This window comes from Anolis carolinensis, chromosome 6, assembly GCF_035594765.1.
Source record: "Anolis carolinensis isolate JA03-04 chromosome 6, rAnoCar3.1.pri, whole genome shotgun sequence".
Taxonomy (NCBI): domain Eukaryota; kingdom Metazoa; phylum Chordata; class Lepidosauria; order Squamata; family Dactyloidae; genus Anolis; species Anolis carolinensis.
In genome coordinates this window covers 41577787-41600699 of record NC_085846.1, presented here as the reverse complement: position 1 = coordinate 41600699, position 22913 = coordinate 41577787, and the positions used below count along the sequence as shown (strand labels likewise).

General features: G+C 38.9%; 2 protein-coding genes across 3 annotated transcripts in view; one reads left to right on the top strand and one right to left on the bottom strand.

Annotated features, from left to right (window-relative positions):
• ptcd3 (pentatricopeptide repeat domain 3) overlaps positions 1 to 4517 on the bottom strand; it is a 31365-nt gene extending 26848 nt beyond the window's left edge. Inside the window, exons 1-2 of the mRNA XM_008113120.3 lie at positions 4367 to 4517; positions 234 to 283 (exon numbers count right to left, since the gene is read on the bottom strand). Coding sequence (XP_008111327.2) covers positions 234 to 283; positions 4367 to 4464 — 148 coding nt within the window. The 5' untranslated portion in view covers positions 4465 to 4517. The remainder of the gene's footprint in view (positions 1 to 233; positions 284 to 4366) is intronic.
• polr1a (RNA polymerase I subunit A) overlaps positions 4514 to 22913 on the top strand; it is a 38844-nt gene continuing 20444 nt past the window's right edge. For both annotated transcript variants that reach the window (XM_062957283.1, XM_062957282.1), the window contains exons 1-16: positions 4514 to 4645; positions 5844 to 6048; positions 7284 to 7433; positions 7502 to 7600; positions 9727 to 9812; positions 10221 to 10330; positions 11766 to 11852; positions 13041 to 13143; positions 13370 to 13517; positions 15067 to 15240; positions 16125 to 16247; positions 16946 to 17173; positions 18933 to 19187; positions 20507 to 20698; positions 21260 to 21409; positions 21675 to 21858. In XM_062957283.1, coding sequence (XP_062813353.1) covers positions 4572 to 4645; positions 5844 to 6048; positions 7284 to 7433; positions 7502 to 7600; positions 9727 to 9812; positions 10221 to 10330; positions 11766 to 11852; positions 13041 to 13143; positions 13370 to 13517; positions 15067 to 15240; positions 16125 to 16247; positions 16946 to 17173; positions 18933 to 19187; positions 20507 to 20698; positions 21260 to 21409; positions 21675 to 21858 — 2368 coding nt within the window. In that variant the 5' untranslated portion in view covers positions 4514 to 4571. The remainder of the gene's footprint in view (positions 4646 to 5843; positions 6049 to 7283; positions 7434 to 7501; positions 7601 to 9726; positions 9813 to 10220; positions 10331 to 11765; positions 11853 to 13040; positions 13144 to 13369; positions 13518 to 15066; positions 15241 to 16124; positions 16248 to 16945; positions 17174 to 18932; positions 19188 to 20506; positions 20699 to 21259; positions 21410 to 21674; positions 21859 to 22913) is intronic.

The window sequence follows — 22913 nt, the reverse complement described above, 5'->3', positions numbered from 1 at the left end:
ATTCCTGTTGGTCTCAGTGGCCTGGGATAGTGGCGGCCAATCAAAACGCGAGCACATATTCCGCCAGGCCAATCAAAACGCTGATACATACTCCGATTTCACTTTTATTATATATATAGATATAGATATAGATTCTTTTAAAATAGAATTGTCTGTCCATGTAAATATGCTTACAGTTAATTCTTTTTCTTATATTTTTTATGAGTACATAAGAGACAGCAACAAAATTGTACCTTGAAGGTCAGGAGATTTTTCTTGAACAGCTGCAAGTTCTGAACAGTGCCTAGAGAGACAAACCAAGGTAATAATAAAATATAATATACAGATAATATACAGGATTTACTAGAACCAACACTATAATTGGTCATTATTGGGAATGTGATTCCCTTCATCCCCAATTATAATGGCCAATGAGAACAAAAGAGAGCTGGAGTCCAAACTTTCAGGAAAGCTCCATTATGCTATAAACGTAAAGCACCAGCCCAGTGGTAGAAGCAAAGATGGCAAACAAAGCACATAAACAAGGAAAATAATGTTGGGCCCCTTCTGTGAGGATTTTGAAGATAGGACTCAACCATTCACAGCTTGAATTTTTTTCAAGCTGTGAATGGTTTCAAAAGCAAACCTCGATTACACCAGCCATGCGTGCAAAACTGAAAGTATGTATGTACATAACATTAAATGTATGTTTGCTTGAAGCACAAAGGCACTTATGTAGCTTTATGGACCTGAACCAAACTTGTTTTTTCTCCTCTTTTTATTTTTTTACATTTATTTAACTTTAATTTATTTCAAAACATAATACAATTGTATACATCAGCGATTCCCAAATCTATATACCTCACCCTTCTTATCACTCACATAGCTTTATAAAAATACAGCTCTGTCAACTCTATTACTTCTACTTATTCCAATTTCATCTGTTACATATAATTACTGCAATAGGTTTTCTAATCAACCTTTCTTTGATGTTTAGTGTTTGAAAATTGCCGTTAGTTTTTTACACATGAAACTAATAAATGACTTCCATCTATATATATAAAAGAGTGATGGCATCACGGCAATTCACAAAACAACAAAAGTACAGGCCCCCCAACCTCAAAATTTGACAACACAACCCATCATCCACGCCTCAAGGTTGATACAACAAAAAGAAAAGAAAAATAAAGTCCTAATTAGAGGGAGAGCAATAATTTTTTTTATCCAATTGCTGCCAGTTTAGAGGACTAATCTCTGCCCACTTGGTTGCCTAGCAACCAAGGGACAGCCAGGTTTCAGTTAGGGGACAGGCAGATTTAGGCCTCACTTAGACTTCTTCCACAGATTATCTAATTTGCACTGGATTATATGGCAGTGTAGACCCAAGGCCCTTCCACACAGCTATATAACCCATTTATAATCTTATATTATCTGCTTTGCACTGGATTATCTTGACTCCACACTACCATATAATCCACTTCAGTGTGCATTTTATACAGCTGTGAAGAAGGGGCCTCAGATAATCCAGTTCTGAGCAGATAATATAAGATTACAAATACACAGTAGAGTCTCACTTATCCAACGTAAACAGGCCGGCAGGATAAGTGAATATGTTGGATAATAAGAAGGGATTCAGGAAAAGCCAATTAAACATCAAATTAGGTAATCGTTATACAAATTAAGCACCAAAACATCATATTATACAACAAATTTGACAGAAAAAGTAGTTCCATGCGCAGTAATGCTATGTAGTATTTACAGTAGAGTCTCACTTATCCAACGTTCTGGATTATCCAACGCATTTTTGTAGTCAATGCTTTCAATATATCGTGATATTTTGGTGCTAAATTCATAAATACAGTAATTACTATATAGCATTACTGTGTACTGAACTACTTTTTCTGACAAATTTGTTGTCTAACATGATGTTTTGGTGCTTAATTTGTAAAATCATAACTTAATTTGATGTTTAATAGTGTTATCCTTAATTCCTCATTATCCAACATATTCGCTTATCCAACATTCTGCCGGCCCGTTTATGTTGGATAAGTGAGACTCTACTGTACTGTATTTACAAATTTACCACTAAAATATCACAATGAATTTAAAACACACTACAAAAACATTGATTATGAAAAGGCAGACTGCGTTGGATAATCCAGAACATTGTATAAGCGAATGTTGGATAAGCGAGATTCTTCTTTAATATGAAATAATTACTGGGATAGAATAATGCAGAACAATATAATCTCTAAAACCAGGACAGTAAATAAACAGGGGAATTCCACACAGGAAACAATCAGGGCCAGCTAACACCTCCCAACAAAGTATTCCCATCATCAAAGTCTGGCAAATCCTGTTTTCTCAGGGCCACAGACAGTAGAAGCACATAAAATATCGCAAACAACACCACTCTGAAAACAAGGGAATTCCAGACAGGAAACAATCAGGGCCAGCTAACACCTCCCAACAAAAAATTCACTCAGGGAGGAAACAGCCAGGCTTTAAAGCTGCAAGGCCATTACATCCTAATCATTTTTCCTAATTGCAGCATTCATACTTGCCTCCAACAAACAAAAAAACCCAATCAGAAATATTGTATATTCACAACCTTTAGGAAATAATATCCCCTGATGGCGCAGCGTGTTAAAGCGCAGAGCTGCTGAACTTCTGGACTGAAAGGCCACAGGTTTGAATTGGGGGAGCGGAGAGAGCCCCCACTGTTAGCTCCAGCTTCTGCCAACCCAGAAGTTCGAAAACATGCAAATGTGAGTGCATCAATAGGTACTGCTCCGGCGGGAAGGTAACGCCGCTCCATGTAGTCATCCCACATGACCTAGGAGGAGTCTACGGACAACGCCGGCTCTTCGGCTTAGAAATGGAGATGAGCACCAACCCCCAGAGTAAGACACCACTGGACTTAATGTCTGGGGAAAACCTTTACCCTTGACCTTAACTACCACCAATTCCTCAATACTTTATTTCCCAGACCACCATACTTCGCCACAGCAACGCGTGGCCGGGCACAGCTAGTGTGTTATAAAACAGATGTTTTTTTATTTCTCCTTTTGCTAATCTTAATGTATAAGTCAGTTTCTCAAACTGTGCTCCTCCAGATGTTTTGGACTTCAGCTCTCACAATTCCTAAGATCTGGTAAACTGGCTGGGATTTCTGGGAACTGAAGTCCAAAACACCTGGAAGAACACAGTTTGAAAAAAAATTGTGTAAGTTAACTTTTCCGATAGTGCTATTACCTATATCCTATTAAACAATTTATTTATCGATAAATTATCTAATGCTTTTCCACATTTCAAGTATTTGCAGCACATAATATGGGCCGTATAAGATTTTTATTTACCAAATCCTTATTCTTACTTTTGAATACAGAAATTGTTAATACAGCAAACGTGGAATATATACCTTTCATTTCCCAATAAAAATACTGGCAGGTTTTGGGGAGACTGATAGAGCATGATGGTAGCTGTAGTCCAGCCACATCCAGAGATCTGTGTGAATCCCATCCACAATGATCTGGACCAAACTTGGTACACATACCTTTCACGATCCAACTTAAAATACTGATGAGGTATGGGGAAGATACAGAGTGATGTAAGTTGGAGTCCAGCACCATCCAGAGAACCACATGTTCCCAACCCACGGCCAGTACAGCTCTCCTTATAACCAGTCATTCAGCCCAGCCTACTTGCCAGGCTGCACCTCCCAACATCCTTGCCCATTTCCTAGGCAGGCTGGGGATGATGGGAGTTGCAGCCCAACAAGAAGCCTGAACCATCTGACCAGTGAGGAGCCACTGCAGCCAAATCAGATCTGGGGATGAAGAAAGCTGCAGCCTGATCAGTTGTACGATTTCCTCAAGGGCTGCTATGATTTTGTGGTGCGATTTTATATGCTTTCATAGTTTTAACCTTGATTTTTTTTAACATAAATGTTGTTTAAGACTGTTTTAACACCTGTACATTTGAAGTTGTATTGCAATGCTTTGAACTGTGAACCGCTTTGAGTCTCCGTATGGAGAGAAAAAGCGGGATATAAATAAATATTAATTATTTTTATTACCAATCAGTAGTACCTCTGAATCGGGCAGCTAAGTTCCCAAAGATATCCAGAGTCTATTGCCCAGGCTATCTCAGAGTTTAAAGAAGGCATCCTTAAACCGGGCCATTCAGCAGCTTGGGCCTCCAACTCCCAGACTCCCTAAGCATTGAACAAACTGGCAAGGGCTTCTGGGAGTTGGAGTTTGAAAAGCAACGCGGCGCGACCTCTTCAGCGCGGTGAAAGGGAGAGACTTCCCACCACGAGGTCCTCTCCGCCTCCTTCGGGCCTGAGCTCAGCAGCCCTCTATTCCTTCCCTCACTGGACTCTTACCTAGCGCTCCCTTCCGCTGCTATCGCCAAGGACACCGGGCCTTTCCGCCGCAAAACGCGGCGGCCGGCGCAGCTGAAGCGCAGCCAGCGAGCCGCCATCTTGGAAAGAGCAGCACGCGCCGGAAGCGGAACTCGGGGGAGGGGTAGATCACGCCTCCCTTTGCACGTGTTTAGCCTCCTGGGCACCTGGCAAAAGTATCAGGACCATGGCGGCGAGGGAAGCTCCCTGGCGGCGCCTGGCCGGGCTGTCCTTCGGGATGTACGCAGCCGAGGAGATACGGTGAGGGGCCGGGCAGAGGGAGAGAAGGGAGTTAGAAGAGGCTATCTAGCTCAACCCCAGCCATGCAGGAAAGGCACACTCAAAGCACCCCCGACAGATGTCCGTCCAGCCCCAATAATAATAATAATAATAATAATAGAGTGTGAAGAGATCACATGGGCCATCTAGTCCAACCTCCTGCCATGCACGAAAGGCACACTCAAAGCACCCCCGACAGATGTCCGTCCAGCCCCAATAATAATAATAATAATAATAATAATAATAGAGTGTGAAGAGATCACATGGGCCATCTAGTCCAACCTCCTGCCATGCACGAAAGGCACAATCAAAGCAGCCCCGACAGATGCCCATCCAGCCTCTGTTTAAAAGCCTCCAAGGAAGGAGCTTCCACTACACCCCGAGGCAGAGAGTTCCACTGCTGAACAGCTCTAAGGAAGTTCTTCTAATGTTTAAGTGGAATCTTCTTTCTTGTAATTTGAACCCAATGCTTTGAGTCCTGGTTTCAAAGGCAGCAGAAAACGAGCTTGCTCCCTTTTCCTAATGACATCCTTTCACATATTTTACACATGGCTATCATGTCTCCTTTCAACTTTCACTTCTGCAGGCTATTATTATTATATTTATTTGTTTCCTGCTTTTTCTCTCCATGCGAAGAGACTCAAAGTGGCTCACAATAAAAAGCATTACAATACAACTTAGGTAAAGGTAAAGGTTTTTCCCTGACGTTAAGTCCAGTCGTGACCGAAGAGCCGGCGTTGTCCGTAGACACCTCCAAGGTCATGTGGCCAGCATGACTGCATGGAGCGCCTTTACCTTCCCGCCAGAGCGGTACCTATTGATCTACTCACATTGGCATATTTTCGAACTGCTAGGTTGGCAGAAGCTGGAGCTAACAGCGGCCACTCCCGCCACTCCCGGGGTTTGAACCTGGGACCTTTCGGTTTGCAAGTTCAGCAGCTCAGTGCTTTAACACACTTCGCCATCGGGGCTCCTTGGACTAAAGGCTATACATAATAATACCATCCTAGCTTTATGCTAAATGCTTAGGTGGGACTTTCCCTGGAAAGTATTCATCCTGTCTTCCCTCGGAAGGTATTTTAAAGTCTAGATGCTGCTACAGAAATTGCTCAGTCACGTGGCAGAATTCTACGATTCTATGATTCTATCAACATGTTATCTGACTTTCTTTTCATTTTAGGAAACTGAGCATGAAATCTATAACCAACCCAGTGTTTCTGGACAATGCGGGCACTCCTTCACCAAATGGACTGTATGACTTGTCGTTGGGACCCCTTGATAATAAAGAAGTATGTGCCACTTGTATGCAGGATTTCAACAGCTGCCCCGGTCACCTCGGTCACATAGAATTGCCCCTGACTGTATATAACCCTCTCTTTTTTGATGTAAGTATTTTAATGGCTTTAGTCATTATACACTCGCTTTGTCTAAGTTTTAAAGGAGGGGGGATGAAATGTGTCAACTGTTGCTAATGTCCATCCTCCCCATTGGGTCTCAGTGCTCTGAAGAATTAAATCCAAATCTGAGGATTCAGTTTATGTTTATGTTTTTTGGGGAAAGCTTTGAAGTATTCAGGGTTTAAAATGGATATGTTTTATGTGATTTATTGGGGATAGTGGGATTTGAGAGGGTCATTGAACAGTTTAGGGACTAACTGCAGCTCATGAATCATGGTTTCTATACTATGACCAGCTGTCTTCTGCACCCTGGGTTGAGAACAAATGTGGAGCTTGTTTCCGAAAGCTACCAAATCCCCCAAAATAGAGTCTACTACTAACTGGCACATTGCCAGCTAGGAGTAGAATAGTACTTCCAGATCAGAAATGGAAAAATGTCCCAAATCACTTCGGTACAGGGCTTCATACCGTGAAAATGAAGTACCTTAGAGTGATTGTGATAGTTGTGGTCTGCTTTGAACTGGATGATATGAGTTTACATTGCCATATAATCTACTTCAAAGCAGATGATCTGGATTTTATATGGCAGTGTAGAAGGGGCCCCAGTATGATCTTGAAAATGGTGGTTTTTTCCTGTTCATGGCCTCTTCTATATGCCTGCTGACTGGTCAAGATAAAGTGTCGGAAAATCAAATCTTTTCTTTTTCCTGAAAGGTGTAATGCAGTATTTAAGGGTGTTGTGACAGTTCACATTCTAGGATTAGATTTTAAACTGCCAAAGAATAGCACCATATCTTTGTGACACATGTAAATATAATGTTTGAGCAAAGAATGACTTGATACCCCAGAATATCAAGACAGAAAATCCCACATTATCTAAGTGTGGACTCAGATAACCCAGTTCAAAGCAGATATTGTGGGATTTTCTGCCTTGATATTCTGGGATATAGGGCTGTGTGGAAGGGCCCCGGGATTGCTTCAGTTGCATACTCTCAGCATGTTTTTTTCAATTCCTGAAAAATTTGTTCAGGTGGATTTGATGTCTTTTGGAAACAAGCTCCACAAATGTAAAAGCATTAGTATTTATACTCATTGATATGATTTAGTTATTTTCTAACATTGTTATCAGGAATGCCACACAATAAAATGTGTGAACGTGTGACATTTCAAAGTACTAAATAGACATTAAACTTTGTAATGAGTCAACTAATTATGTTTTTCAGAAATTATTCCTTCTGATTCGAGGTTCCTGTCTGAACTGCTGCCATCTGACGTGTCCTCGTGCTGTGATTCATTTGCTATTTAACCAGCTGAAGCTTCTGGAGGTAGGGCTGCTTCAAGCAGCCCATGATCTGGAAGCTGTACTAAGCAGAGTAAGTTTTCTTTTCCTCTGTTTGTTTTAGGAGTTTCTTGAAAGTGTCTAATTTTATTGTTTTTTCAGTTTTTAGAAGAGAATCGGGATGGTGACATTGAAGAGGCATTACGCTTGCATGTCGAAGAAGTGCTCCACAATAATCAATTTAGAGATCAAGGTGCACCTGTAAGTAAGAAAATTATTTTTTACATAGAACTATTTGCATGGATTGGAATAAGCAATTGCTTGCATTTCCATATCTGAAATACGATCACTTTTTTCTTATCTGTCTACCAGTATTTAAAAAACTCTAAAATCAGGACACTAAATTAAGAACAACACTCAGAAGACTGGGAAATTCCAGATATGAAACTATCAGAGCCAGCTAACACCTCCCAACAAAGGATCCCCCCAGGCAGGAAGCAGCCAGACTTTGAAGCTGCAGGGCCATTTAATGCTAATCAAGGTGGCCAATTGCACTAGCCACACTTGCCTCAAACAGACAAGAGTTCTTTCTTCCACCATGGACTTTTCACAGATATATAAACCCCATTGCCTAGTTTCCAACAGACCTCACAACCTTTGAGGATGCCTGTCATAGATGTGGGCGAAACGTCAGGAGAGAAAGCTTCTGGAACATGGCCATATAGCCCAGAAAACTCACACCAGTTTTTGTTATATCATAGTGTCTGGTTATTCCGATGTAATTCATAGTATAAAGTGCTGTTACCTTTTAAAAAAGTGAATGTGAACTTTTATTCAAATTGCACAAAGCATAAAAATGGTAACCTTTTGAAAAGCTCTCACGAATCAGAAACAGAAATCCACCATCCATCACCATAGTAACTTGATCTAATGACTGTCTAGTCATTTTAGGGGAACTGATATTGTTGTTTATTCAGTGAGAAAATATATACAGAAATCAAGTTTTATCTTGTTCTGCCAGCTCTAATACTGGTTTTCCAAATCACTCTTGAATGTTGAGTTAGACTTCAAGATTACTTTATACCCCGACAAAATATATTTAGGATGTTGGGCAGATACAAGGAAACCAGAGATATGCAGATTTAAGCTTGTAATCAACAAAGCACTATTCTCAGATGAAATCTGAATGAAAAGATTTATTGATGTTTTTTACTGCAACATTTGTTCTTTCTGACTGGAGAATCAAGGTGTGACAGGCATGACAGAGGTGGTAAAAAGATCCAGGAAATTTTCTTGGAACTGTTTAAAAATCTTATAAAACATTAGCAAAATTGGAAAAGGCACTACACCATACAACAATATACAAGTTCACTTAAAAAAGAGGATATTGCATATATTTTGTGGCTAATTTTTGTTTATTCAAGTAATATTTGTAATATGGCTATGCCTTTGGATAATGCATTTTCATCCATGTGAGTTGTCCCAGCTTTAGATAGTTACACCCTTTGGACAGCAGATATAAAATGTGAACTGGATGTTAATGGATAAGGTCAGCAAACATTTTATCATATCCTCCCGAGGGATATTAGGCTTGGCCCCCACACTACAATGTTTCTGCAAGGAGCTGAAAACATGGCTCTTTAGGCAGGCTTTTGAAAATGACCAAGACATCAGTTAATCTAAAGGACCAAATAACTTAATATTGACCCTGGCACTTTAATGTTTGAAATCTGGCTGTGGCTGGCATGTTGTACTATCCATTTTAATCATAGTTATTGCTGAGTTTTTACTGATTATTCTTTTAAATTAACTTTGGTCTTTTATTTTGTAATGTGTTGTTTTATGTTAATTGATATTGTTATTGTTTAACATGTTGATGTAATTTTACCTGTATTTTTATGTGTTTTATGGCATTATTATGTGGTGCTGTAAGCAACCATGAGTCCCTTGTGGGAGATGGTGGTGGGGTACAAGCGATGGTGGTGGTCAAAAAGTGCTCTGTAATTAGGTAAATGACTCTAATAGACTCATTTGTACTTTTGTTTGCCCATGTATGTGAGAAGTGAACCTGAATCATGTGCAGACTGTTAAGAGTTTTCTTTACATTCTTAGCAACTCATGAAGAAATGTGTTGTTCTTGTAATTCAGTTTTGTACCATGTCACAACATGCTCCCTTCCTTCAGTGGTCAGGATTTAATTTGAGGGGGGAAATCTATTATAGCAAGATCACAAACAAATTACATTCTCGAATGAAAATATACGTTCTAAAATATAATTGTAGATCTATTTTTAATTAATATTGCTCTGGGAATTAATGTTTACAATTAATTTGATTAATGTGTAGCTTTTTAAACTTCTTTAACTTTTTTATTGCTCCCCTTTAAAGGTAAAAACAGTATGTGAATATAGAAGTAAACTTATCTCCCAGTTCTGGAAATCACAAATGAGTTCAAAGAAATGTCCAAATTGCAAGTGAGTATAACTATGACATTTTATAGAAATGGTCTTCCTCTCTTTATCCAAATCCAAACCTGATAAACTGTTACAATTTTGCACACTTCTTGGATTTGTTATTGATGGATTGCTATCTTTAGATTACTTCATTTACAAGAGAGCATTATAGTATAAAATCAAATTTAGAACAAATTAAATACTAAGTATGGTAATGGGAAATATTCTAAAAACATGTTAAACAGATTAGAACAATTTCAAACAGATTTGGACAAAATGATTAAATTCCAAAAGCTTTCATTAAGGAGTCGTATTATAAACTTTCACTGGTATGCATTGGCACCAATCAGGCCTCTATATTTGGGATACCACAGCAGAAAATTGAGGCTTAATAGTGGTTTTGTCTTCTCCCCTTTTACTCTCTTCAAGGGCTGGAAGATCACTTGTCCGAAAAGAACACAATAGCAAACTCACTGTGACGAACTCTACTATCGTAATCCAGAAATCAGGCAAAAAGACAATAGTGGAAGAAGCAGCAAGTATGTATGTTCTACTGATATGTTACAAAAATCTTATAGAAACTTCGCACTGATAAACATTGTACCACACTAAACCACGCCATATGGTATCATATGCTAAGCACTTGTGAAATACTCCCCTGTTTTTTATTTGGTGCAAGCTAGTCTCCCCCCAGCCCCTGTCACATAGCTGAATAAAATGTGCAAAATGTAGCCCAAATAATGTATTTCGTTATCACTAGGTCAGAAGTAAGCCATATAACCCAGATTATCAAGGCAGATAATTCACAATATCTGCTTTGAACTGGGTTATCTGAGTCCACATTGCCATGTCAGCCAGTTCAAAGCATATAATGTGGGATTTTATACAGCTGTGTGGAAGGGGCCTAAGTCTGATTTTGTCCAGTTCTGTTTTGTAACATCACTCTGAAAAATGGTGGTAGGGCTGTTGGCTGCCATTTATTCAATGAGTATGAGCCAGCCATGATTTCAACTGATCAGATAATGAATTCTTTGATTTCTAGCAGATGGTGTGCAGGAGCAGTGTTAATAACACACAGCCGACAGGTCACTTTCAGGTTTTTTTTTGGAGATGCCCTATGATAAAAATGGATGTGATAGTTCTTCAAAAGAAGATGTAGGGCTCCTTCCATTTTCTTTTGCCTCAGAAGTGTTTTTACAAAATCAGAAATAGATTTCCAAGGTCTGTTCATACTATACAGTTATAGCACTTTGATACTTGCTCCTGTAGAACTTTGGGATTTTTAATTTTGTGTGTGTGAGAGAGAGCCTTATTCAAATCATTCTACAAATTTTAGGATTTCATAAAATGGAGCCGTGATAGTTCCCATTGCTAATATTGAGTATATTGGTGAAATGGGCCTAGGTCAGTTATGTTTTCGTTTTTGGGCAATGATGTGCCCTGCTGTTTTCCCTGAGGGAAAGAAAATGTGCTTTTAGACACCTAAGGCTTGATCACCCTTGTTCTATGCTGCAACTATTCCCTGGCAATTTTTATGAATTTAAAAATAACCTGATGCTGTTCTGATAATGATGTAATTATGTGGCATATCTATTCATTTTTGTGCTTCCTAGGGATGTTTCTGAGTGTTCAGTCAGTTTCAAGGCCATCTTTGGCCCCTTCTACATTGTTCTTATATCCCAGGATCTGATCCCAGATTTTCTTCTTATCCCATATTATGTGGCAATGGAGGTTCATACAATCCAGCTCAAAGCAGATAATGTGGCATCAGATCCTGGGATATAAGGACAGTGTAGAAGGGGCCTTTGTCAATGCTGTGTTTCTTTCTCTGTTGTGTGCAATATTGTGCTGGAATTGGCTTTTCTTTCGCGCTCCTGATACTGAACAAACCTTTTAGTTCATTGGGAAAGAATTTTGCACAAGTAACTTGATCCAGATTTTGTAGTTCATCTCTCCAAAAATTTAATTCTTTAGTTGTCGATGAAACCCACCTGGGAAAGCGAGGCTATTTGACACCTCTGACTGCCAAGCAACATGTTGAAGCTTTATGGAAGAATGATGGTAATGAATAAAATTGTTTATGTACCCTCTTACCACCACCCCCCCCCCCAACGTTTGCATTAGTGATGTTGCATCTGGGAATATATGTTGTATTTGATCAAATCCATGAACTCAGTGTATTCAGAATACAATAAACCTTCACTTTCTCAGGGTTTGGGATGGACCCCAAAGGTGGGAAAACAATGATTTTTTAAAAGCATGTTTTTAAAATCTCAGCTTACACCTTTTTTAATGATCTCTAGTTCTTTAGGATGACTGTGGTCAATTTTCTTTAGAAGACTCATGCTGGAGGACCTAGAGATTCGAAGGCCCCTTCTACACTGCCATATAAAATCCAGATTATCTGCTTTGAACTGGATTATATGGCAGTGTAGTTTCCTATAATCCAGTTCAAAGTAGATAATGTGAATTATCTGATTTGATAATCTGGATTATATGACAGTATAAGGGGCCTAAGAAGGCTGTCTCTGTTATCACTGGATAAGCTTGTGAGGATAGTGGAAGCAACAGATTGTAAGATTTGAGCAGACTCACGTGGGGCACACAGACTTTCTTGTAGAGCATACCTTGCTTTGATAGTAAAATACCTTGTTGGCAGAGAGGCTCTACATTTCCAGATACCATGAAAGAGTATATAACATGGCATGGGTATTTATTTTTTATAGGATGAGAAAAAGAAAAAATTATTAAATTTACTAATGGAATAATGTGTCCTATATCCAAAATCTTGTCACAATATCTCATGGCTCTGCCAAATTATGAATGTGGCGAATTGGAAATCAATCAACATGAGGCCAATCCAGTCAAATGTCTTCCCAAATAAGCTTCATTGAAGTGGATGGCATTTGTGCGTTTGATCATGATCTGAGCCAGAAAACACCTTATTGAATTAATGCCTTATGAATTAGATTTGCTTGGGTTGTGGCAGAGATTACTCTATTGCCCATATATCATGTTAGAAGTGCAACTACAGTATATATTAATAAATTGTCTTAAAAGATACCATGAGGATATAAATTTTGTCACGGAGTGATTAGGATTGCAGTTTTAAATGCACAATGGAATCACCAATGGAGATATACAAACACATATATGGGTCACTGGATTATCCTTTTTAAATTGCTCTGGAAATTAATCTGATTCTGTCTTACGTGTAGCAAGCACTCTCATGTCCTCTGTTCTCTTCAGGATTTCTCTTGTATAAGCTTTTCTCCGGTATGACTATCGCTGGTGATTCAAGTTTCAATCCTGATATGTTCTTCCTTGACCAGCTTGTTGTTCCTCCTGCGAGGTAATGAAATGTGTCTGAACTTTATTTCACAATTGCATGCTTATTTATAGTGGGTTTCAAGCCATGGATGGTGGTATCCATGAATGCAGAATCTGTAGATCTAGAGGGACAACTGTATTTTAAATGAGTAAAATACAGCTATGACCTTGAAATGTTTTAATTATTTAACAAATGTGACAAAGAGAGTCACTGCTTTCTCAGCATTATCAATGTGTTCTCTGTATAGGTACCGCCCTGTGAGTTGTGTGGGAGACCAGATGTTTGCAAATGGTCAAACAGTGAACTTACAAGCTGTCATGAAGGATGCTCAGCTGACCCGGAAGGTTCTGGCTATTATTGCTCAAGAAGACTCTCAAATGGAAGACCTCAAGATGGTAAGATCTTGTTTAATGAGCCTTTTTCCAGCAGGAAAAGCTTCAGCTTTCTCTGCTTGCTTAAACACCTTGAGTGCCGAAAGCATAACACAGGGTGGAACTTCAGTTTGTAATCCAAGATGGTATTTGTGAGTTCTGTTCATCGTGCAAGGAAAGAACCAAAGAGCCACAGTTGCCTTATTCTCCACATTTGAGGAGATTATAGTTGAAAGGCTCTGAGAGCAGCAGTGATGTTACCTGTGTGGGGTGAATCCTCTGGGCCCCCTTCTATACTGCCATAAACCAGATTATTAAGGATGATAATCCACATCTGCTTTGAACTGGATTATTTGAATCTACACTGCCATATCATCTAGTTCAAAGCAGATAATCTGGATTTGATATAGCAGTGTAGAAGGGGCCTACATCTTGTAGCATTAATTTCAAAGAGAGCCAGGTAAAGCTATTTTTTGTACTTCTAAACCAGAAGGCCCAGTTGTAGGAAGTCAATATACTCCCCTCACCCTGAAATATTATTAACTAAATGTTTTGACAATAAAAAACACACAAAAAGAAAAGCAATGATACATAAGTGCATACACATACACATACAGTGATTATCTAAGATCTCTACCTATAACTCTAAGACTAGCAACATACTCTAAAAATAACAACATACAACATTAGTTTCAAAAGTGGATTTCCAGTTTCTCTTTTTTCAGTTTTGCTATAAATTTAATATTTTTTCTTCCACTTTATATCTAGCAAACCTTTTACTGCTGTTGGTTTTAACATTTACAAGTGAATATCCCAATGTTGTCTGTCTCTGAACCTGTCCATAAAGTCTTTCCCTTGTATGCTTCCTTGAAGGGCAATGTTGTGTATTGATTTCAAGATCTTCAAGTTCCTACTCAGCCATGAAAGTCACTAAAAGAGTTTGGCCCTTTAGTTTGACTGTACCTGCCACACATAGGTACAGTGGCTGTGATGATAAACTAAATGGAAGAAAACTATTGCCTTGAGTACATTGGAGGAAAACTAGGATATAACTGAAATAAAGAAAATTGGGCAACCTGTCTCCGTCCTGTTTGGGTTTCTATTCCCATGAAGATGTGGAAAGAGCAGCTGAAAGGACTGCAGGCAATTCCCGATTTCCAAGCAACAGCACTGTTGTTCTTTCAACATAGAAAGAACACACAGTGGAGCACTTAGAAGATGCTTGCTAGCCTATTGCCTTTTCTTTCTCTGTCAGTCAGAGTGTACAATAAAATTCTTCAATGCCTTAAAGGGCTGCCTGTGCAGTGAACCACATTATAGTATGCAGTCATTTTTAAACAAGTCAATGTTTTAAACGTTGGGTTCAGGCCTCTTCCCCCTTTCCCCAGCCACACTTACTTTTGAGAAGGAAGGAACACTTTCTAAGATTGGGACAATAAAGACCCTGGGTGCCCTTCTCCCCAGCACTTTAGCTCTTTTTCTCATTTTAAGTTCATCACTGAACCACAACTTTTAAGGAGTTTCTGAATAGCTTCAGTGATCTTCTGCTGAGACTTCATTTGATATTCCACAGGTGACGGAACAGGCCTCAGAGCCTCTGGACCGCAGTTTTCTGCAAACAATCCCAGGGCAGACTGTTGCAGATAAGCTTTACAACATCTGGATTCGTCTGCAGAGCCGTGTAAATATTGTGTTTGACAGTGACATGGATAAGGTGATAACAGAGAAATATCCTGGCGTGCGTCAGGTAAGAACTGTAAAAGAATTTCTTAAGTACAGGTAGTCCCCGGGTTACAAACAAGGTAAGTTCTGTACGTTCTTAAGTTAAATTTGTATGTAAGTCGGAAAAGTTATATAATTGTAACTAGCAAAAAAACACATTTCTTTGTAGTTTTGGATAGCATAAGGAAGGGTTAATCACCCTGTAGTAGTAATAATAATAACAACAACAAACAACAACTACTACTACTTTATTTTTATATCCTGCCTCCCATCTCCCCAGAGGGACTCAGGGTGGCTTACATGGGGAACACGCCCAATCCAACAACAATTAAATCCAATCATAGATTAAAACATGACTCAATAAAATCAATAACATTGCAAAAACAATAACAGAACATAAAACAGCAGTGTTTGTTTTGCTGCCTGTGCTCCTGTTCAGAAGATTTCACCTCATTTTCTATCTGTGACAATTGGATTTTGAAAATGTTGGGTTGTTGTGAAAACAAGGATTGGTGATAACGCTTCAGTGGTGACACCTTTTCCTCATGATAACTTATAGGAGTGGATTTCCTCTCACTTTCTGTTGTCTCATCACAGTTTGCAACTAGGAATTGTTTGTAAGTTGAATGTTTGTAACTCGGGAGCTGTCTGAAGTTGTGATTTAATGAATACTCTGAAGTTAGATAGAGAAGCAGTATGTACAGTTTTGATCAGCTTCAGTACTTTGAACATGAAATGGTCTTAGCTAGCTGTATTTTCTGTGCCGCTTCAAACAACATTGTACTTATGATATGTATAGGTGAAGAATATTTCTGTGCACTTTATTGTTGAAAACACAGATACTTCAAATAATAAATTAACATGTTTTTCTGAAATGATTGCCTTTGTTTTATTTTTGGGTAACATAAGTTTCTGGAGAAAAAAGATGGCTTGTTCCGTAAGCATATGATGGGAAAACGTGTGGATTATGCTGCTCGGTCTGTCATTTGCCCTGACATGTACATTCGAACCAATGAAATTGGCATTCCTATGGTAAGAAAGAGCCTGTGGCATTATCTGCTTGGAAACCTTTGATTTGGTGTCTTTATATTATTTGTTAAGTAGATGTTGACACAAATGGAAGTCAGAACCCGGTGTATTAACATCCTTCAGAATGTTAGCAGTTAGATTATGAATATGTGATTTAATAGACCTGCACTTAATTGTAATCTCTTTGCATAAAATCTGCTTGAGGAAACTGAACAACAAGGTATAATTCACTCCTGTGTACTGCACAGTAATGAAATATAGAGTTTTATAAACATCTGTGCCTGAATTAATTGCGCTTTTAGAAACAAAGGGTATAATTCATGATGTATTATTTTATAACATACTATGTTGGTTTCATGAAAAGATTTCTTCTATCACTATTGTCATGAATGTTTTCTGGAACTATGATTGAGCAAATATGCAGATTAACTGGCTGATCTAGCTCCTCGATCAAGTAGATTTTTTAAATAGCTGTCATTGCCACAAAGTTTAAAGGAAAGGTTTTGACAGCTGTTATACTAATCTTAATCTAACAAATTGATCAGAGTTTTAAATATTTTTCTCTGTTTCTAGTCAAATGGATATATTCTGGATAAATGTAGTAAAACTGGCTGATTATAGGAAATGGTGGTGCTTCGTAGTATGAGAGGATAAATGTGAAGAAAGTGTTTACCTTGATTTTGGCTTTTTATTCCTTGCAGGTGTTTGCTACCAAACTGACATATCCTCAACCTGTAACTCCCTGGAATGTCCAGGAGTTGAGGCAGGCTGTTATAAATGGTCCCAATCAACATCCTGGTGCTTCCATGATCATTAATGAAGATGGTTCTCGCACAATATTGAGCGCAGCCAATGAGACCCAGAGGGAAGCCATAGCAAAGCAACTCCTGACCCCTTCAACTGGGACACCAAAACCAGGAATAAAAATTGTGAGTACTGGCCAAACCTATGGTTATTGTATCAAGATATGTTCAGGTCCTGAGGGTGGAAATTTGGCCTATGAACTCTTTGGAAGCTATCCAACCCCAAATTAGGGTATTGATGCATTAGTGTTCACCTGGGCTCACAGTCTTTCTATATATATTTCTATGTACATTTTCCCTGTTCTTAACAAATATTGCTAAGATCTGGAAACAGCAATATGAGGTTTTTCTTTCGTTCAGATGACCAAGACACCCCTTATTTTCTATTACTTTGAATTGTGCCATGTAACACATTTTGAAAAAAAAAACCTGTTCCTGGTATGACGGTGTTATTTCTTGTTTAATTGTGTGGTACTTACTTTGAAAGTAATTGTTATACTCCAGAAGCTTCATTTTGCTGCTGCCATGAACAATGTTGAATTGTTTGAGACTATCAGGTATTCATTAAAAAATATAGCAAAATGTGCTGCAGGATGTCCCACTAAAACAAAGGTTTTGCAGTTTAATAAACTTCTTTAATTTTTTTAATGATAGAACCAATCAGGAAATGACATTATAATCCAGGAACAAAAATTGTGTTACATAGTGCTATATTTAATTATATCCTACCATATTTCCAATTCAGAAATATAGAGTTGGAAGAGACCACAACGACCATCCAGTCCACCCCCTGCCATGCAGGAACACACAGTCAAAACACTTTCAACAGATGCCCATCCAGCCTCTGCTTAAAAATGTACAGAGAAGGAGGCTCCCCCATACTCCAAGACAGTTTATTCCACTGCCAAATAGCTTTTATCAAAGTTCTTCCGAATGTTTAGATGAAATATTTTTTCTTCCATTTGAATCCATTGTTCCCTGTCCTGGTCTCCAGAGCAGTAGAAAACAAGCTTGCCCCATACTAAATGTGACATCCTTTCAAATATTTAAACATGACTATAATGTCCCTCTCAAAGTGGCTTACAACAGATGAAAAATATAATTTAATTTTTAAAAATTTGGATTTTGTGATTGTTTAACTATCAAAAATTCTAAAACCAGTTAAAATGTAACACACACAGCATAACATGTGGAAACGTCCAGCGTGTTGCTTCACGGCCTTTTGGCTAAGATAAAGTGCAACACATTGTTTAGATGGGACAAGTTTGCACAATTAGCCCTCAAAGGCCTCTTGAAACAGAAAGGCCTGTCTGCAAGCATTGTCAGTCTAAACCTTAAGAGAGGAGTTCCAATTTAGGGATAGTGTAGACAGGAGAATAAGACTATTCATACAGATAGTCATTGAGACATCAAGGAAGATCCACCTATGACGATTCTTTGTCCTCACGCCACACCACCCTCATTTTTTTTTCTTTCTGGAATAAGTAAGCAGAATTTAAGAAGATTGTACAGTTCAGAGGTCGCCTATATATAAGCAGAAATTCTTCACAGTCTATTGAGGTAACTTTATTTCATTTGCAGTGTCTGGACAACACTACAGACAGGATAATACATTGGTGGCAGACATCTTTGCCATTCTGGAGATACAATCTCAAAGCTAGCATACTCTTAATGCATTCAGGCTGTGTTGACTATGCAGCAAAAAAATAACACAATGCAGAATCCACAAAACAGTGACATATGCCACTGAAAATGTGTATCAAAGCCTAAAATAGTACCTTTGTTCCATCAGAACATTCCAACTATTCTATTTTTTCACTTGTAGCAATTTTGAGTTTTCTTGGAGATAAAGCATTTCATATGGCTAAACTTAAATCTTTCCCAGGTCTGCCGACACATTAAAAACGGAGATGTCCTTCTGCTGAATCGACAGCCTACCCTTCACAGGCCCTCCATCCAAGCACATCGAGCAAGGATCCTCCCTGGAGAAAAGGTTCTGAGGCTCCACTATGCCAATTGCAAAGCCTACAATGCTGATTTTGATGGTGATGAAATGAATGCGCACTTCCCTCAGAATGAGCTGGGCCGAGCTGAAGCTTATATATTGGCCTGCACCGATGAACAGTACCTTGTTCCTAAGGTGAATCACCCAGCCATCGAGCAAATGGCTCTATTGTTTGCTCTCTCCTTGTGTTTCCTTTTCTATGTTTTTAACAATTTAGTAATCTTGAATTTAGATAAGATTGAAAACACGACATCACTGTCTCAACCTTGCTTCTGACTTGACATATAGACACTCTACTACGTTTCATAGTTGTTGCAGATCATCGGCCCCATCTGCACAGTCCATTTAATGCAGTTTGAAGCCAGATTCAAGCTGAAGTAGCCAGACAACAAACTCCCATAAAAGCGGGTAAAATTTTTAATAATTTCTCTGTGGTTTGTCTAATCACCATTTGGGCCTCGGTTCCAGGATTTCCTATGTAGTCATCTACACAACAAAACCACTTTCTTCAGTAGTAATTTGAAACTGATTTAAGTGGTCAGTATAGATGGGGCCATAATTTCCTCCCAAACAGCAATGTGAAGTTGAAAAAATGTGGGCTACATTCACAATTACAATCAATATTGCATTTTCCTCTTATAAAAGAAAACATATGTTATAAATAAAACTTATTTTCTCTATCTTTGTTGTTATTGGAGACATGGAGAGGCATATTGCTGGCTGTTGTGATTTTGGGAGAAGGCTGGTTTTTTTCTGTCCCGTTACGCTGTTACCACAGCTTGAAAAATTCCCAACACACTTCCAATAGTCATCCTGGCAGGAGGATTCTGGAATGTATCATCCAAAAAGGAACTTTTCTAATCTTTTGAGTTCATTTCCACCTTGCAAAATAGCACACACCCCTAAAATATAATTATATTGTATTTCAAGATTGATTTTAAAAATCTATTAGTAAGGCTTACAAAGGCTTTAAGTTTACACTGAGTGTATTGTGGTTTCTGTGTTTCTCCTGGCTCCACCTTCCAGAGTCTCAAGGCCCTTTTACACAACCATATAACCCAGAATATCAAGGCAGAAAATCCAACACTATCTGCTTTGAACTGGGTTATTTGAGTCCACACTGCCACATATTCCAGTTCAAAGCAGAAAATGTGGGTTTTTATTTAGCTGTGTGGAAGGGGCCTCAGTACTTAAGATGTCTCCTTACTCTAATTCTGTATGAATTATGATTTCTGTCAGGTGCTTGAGTTAGCTTTTAATTCCCAATTTAATATTTATTTATTTATTTATTTATTTATTTATTTATTTACAGTATTTATATTCCTACTGCTGAACCAGCAGCCTATATATTATTTATAATATATATTGGAATCCTTTTATGTCTGATTGCTGATTGTATACATTTCTTTCAAACTACTTTGTCAGCTATCCATTAACCATTGTGTATTTCCCAGGATGGGACCCCATTGGCAGGTTTGATCCAAGATCACATGATTTCTGGTACCAGCATGACTACAAGGGGCTGCTTCTTCACTCGTGAGCAATATGCAGAACTCGTGTATCAAGGGCTGACAGACAAAAAGGGAAAAGTGAAACTACTCCCTCCTTCCATTTTAAAACCACAACGTTTGTGGACAGGAAAGCAGGTAAGCTCATTTGCTATGCTTTTCTACATAGAACAATCTATGCAACAGTTGTGTATTATGGTTTAGTCGAAGTTTGTCCTCACAGTGAAGACCGTTTGTCCATTCTGGAGGAAAAACAGAACATCTAAGATGAAATTTTCCCTGCATAAAAGCCTTCACTTGGGTGGGGGGCAGAATGGTGTTTGTGGAGGACACTGGCAGGGATTGGGCTACATGTTCATGGCACTCACTATAACCTGCATGTCAGTGGAGGGAGGGCCATTGGTGTCTCCTGCTCAGTGGGAACTAAAGCTGTTTGTGGAGGTGGGAGGCTGTCTGTGTAAGTGGACACCTCCTCCACATACACATTTTTCACTTTTATTATGTTTATAGATTTATAATTATGGTGGTTATAATGATACTGAATAATGCCAAAATAGTACCAAGTGCTCTGATGTGTTCGCATGGGTCAGTATATTATGCATTAGAGAAATAATCATTTGAGACATATAAGGAAAGGTAACTGACGTGACAGGATCAATTTAATCCCTTAAGTTTTCTTCTATCTTGTCTTTATCTCAGGTTGTTTCTACATTATTAATAAATGTAATTCCAGAGGATCACATTCCACTGAATTTGTCTGGGAAAGCTAAGATTGGTGCAAAAGCCTGGATGAAGCAGTCTTCCCATAGAAATTACAGAACAAACATCGACTTTATGTGTGAATCTGAGGTATGACTCAGTAGTTAAAAACTTCAATCTGCCTTGCAAGCCTTGCAAATGTGTGTGGTTGTTGCAACCTTGAAGGCTCATCTTATTTAATGTCATAGTTGCTTGGAGGAAAAGAGAAATCCTGAGTTTGTGCTTGTGAGTAAAGGTGGGTATTATCCCTGCAGCTATGTTTCCCTTGTGTATATATTCCAAGCAGCAGGCACAGGGACGATTCCTATCCAGAACTAACTCTACTTATTTATACTGTTTGTTTGGTATCCACCAGGTTATCATTCGAAATGGGGAGTTGCTCTGTGGGGTCTTGGATAAAGCTCAGTATGGGAGCTCTGCCTATGGTTTAGTCCACTGTTGCCATGAGGTTTATGGTGGGGAGACTGGTGGAAAGGTGCTCACAGCACTGGCTCGGCTCTTCACTGCTTACTTGCAATTCTACAAGGGTTTTACAATGGGTGAGTAAGACAGCTTACTTTACTGTACCTCCAGCAAAAAATAAAATGTATAATTGTCCAACATCATAGAGGCAAAACTTGGCCAGTCTCTCTGTGTATGATTACAGCTCACAGTCAGCGTAGCTGCTGGGAGCTGGAAAGATAGATGGAGCTATCTTGAAACATGACACTTTACCAAAGCTATGTTCCTGTGCTGGATAAGAAATTATGTAGAATAAATTTCATTTATTGGTCAGTGCATATGTTTGCATCTGGATTTTTCTGACAAATGCAGGGCTCAGCCTATGATTGTACTCCATTACACAGTACTGCAATATGTTAAAATGATCTGCCCAGATTTGTTCCATGCCATCAATACTCAGGAGCCCTGTTGCTATCTAACTGTTGAGTCAGATGACTGTGGTTGCAGTATCCCTTCATAGTAAAGATAAAGGTTTCCCCTGACGTTAAGTCCAGTCGTGACCGACTCTGGGGGTTGGTGCTCATCTCCATTTCTAAGCTGAAGAGCCGGCGTTGTCCGTAGACATCTCCAAGGTCATGTGGCCGGCATGACTGCATGGAGCGCCATTACCTTCCCGCCAGAGCAGTACCTATTGATCTACTGACATTTTCATGTTTTCGAACTGCTAGGTTGGCAGGAGGTGGGACTAACATCAGGCGCTCATTCTGCTCCCGGGATTTGAACCTGGGACCTTTTGGTCTGCAAGTTCAGCAGCTCAGCGCTTTAACACACTGTGCCACCAGTAGAGCTGTATTCCTTGGTTTAAAAGGACTCCATCCACTTCTATATATGATGCAGTGGGGGGTTGAATAGTAAATGCATTATCTGAGTGGGCATGTTATTGCTTTTAAAGAAAATGTCTTCAGCTAATAATTACTTTTTGCACAAATCACCTCTATACGTACCAACGGATGTTTTGGTTTTAAATTTTATTATATTATGTTGTGTATAATTATGTTGTTATATTATGTTTTATACTGTATGCTAACTTATTTTATTAGTTGTTTTTTCTCATGTAAGCTGCCCCGAATCCCTTCGGGGAGATGGAGGCCGG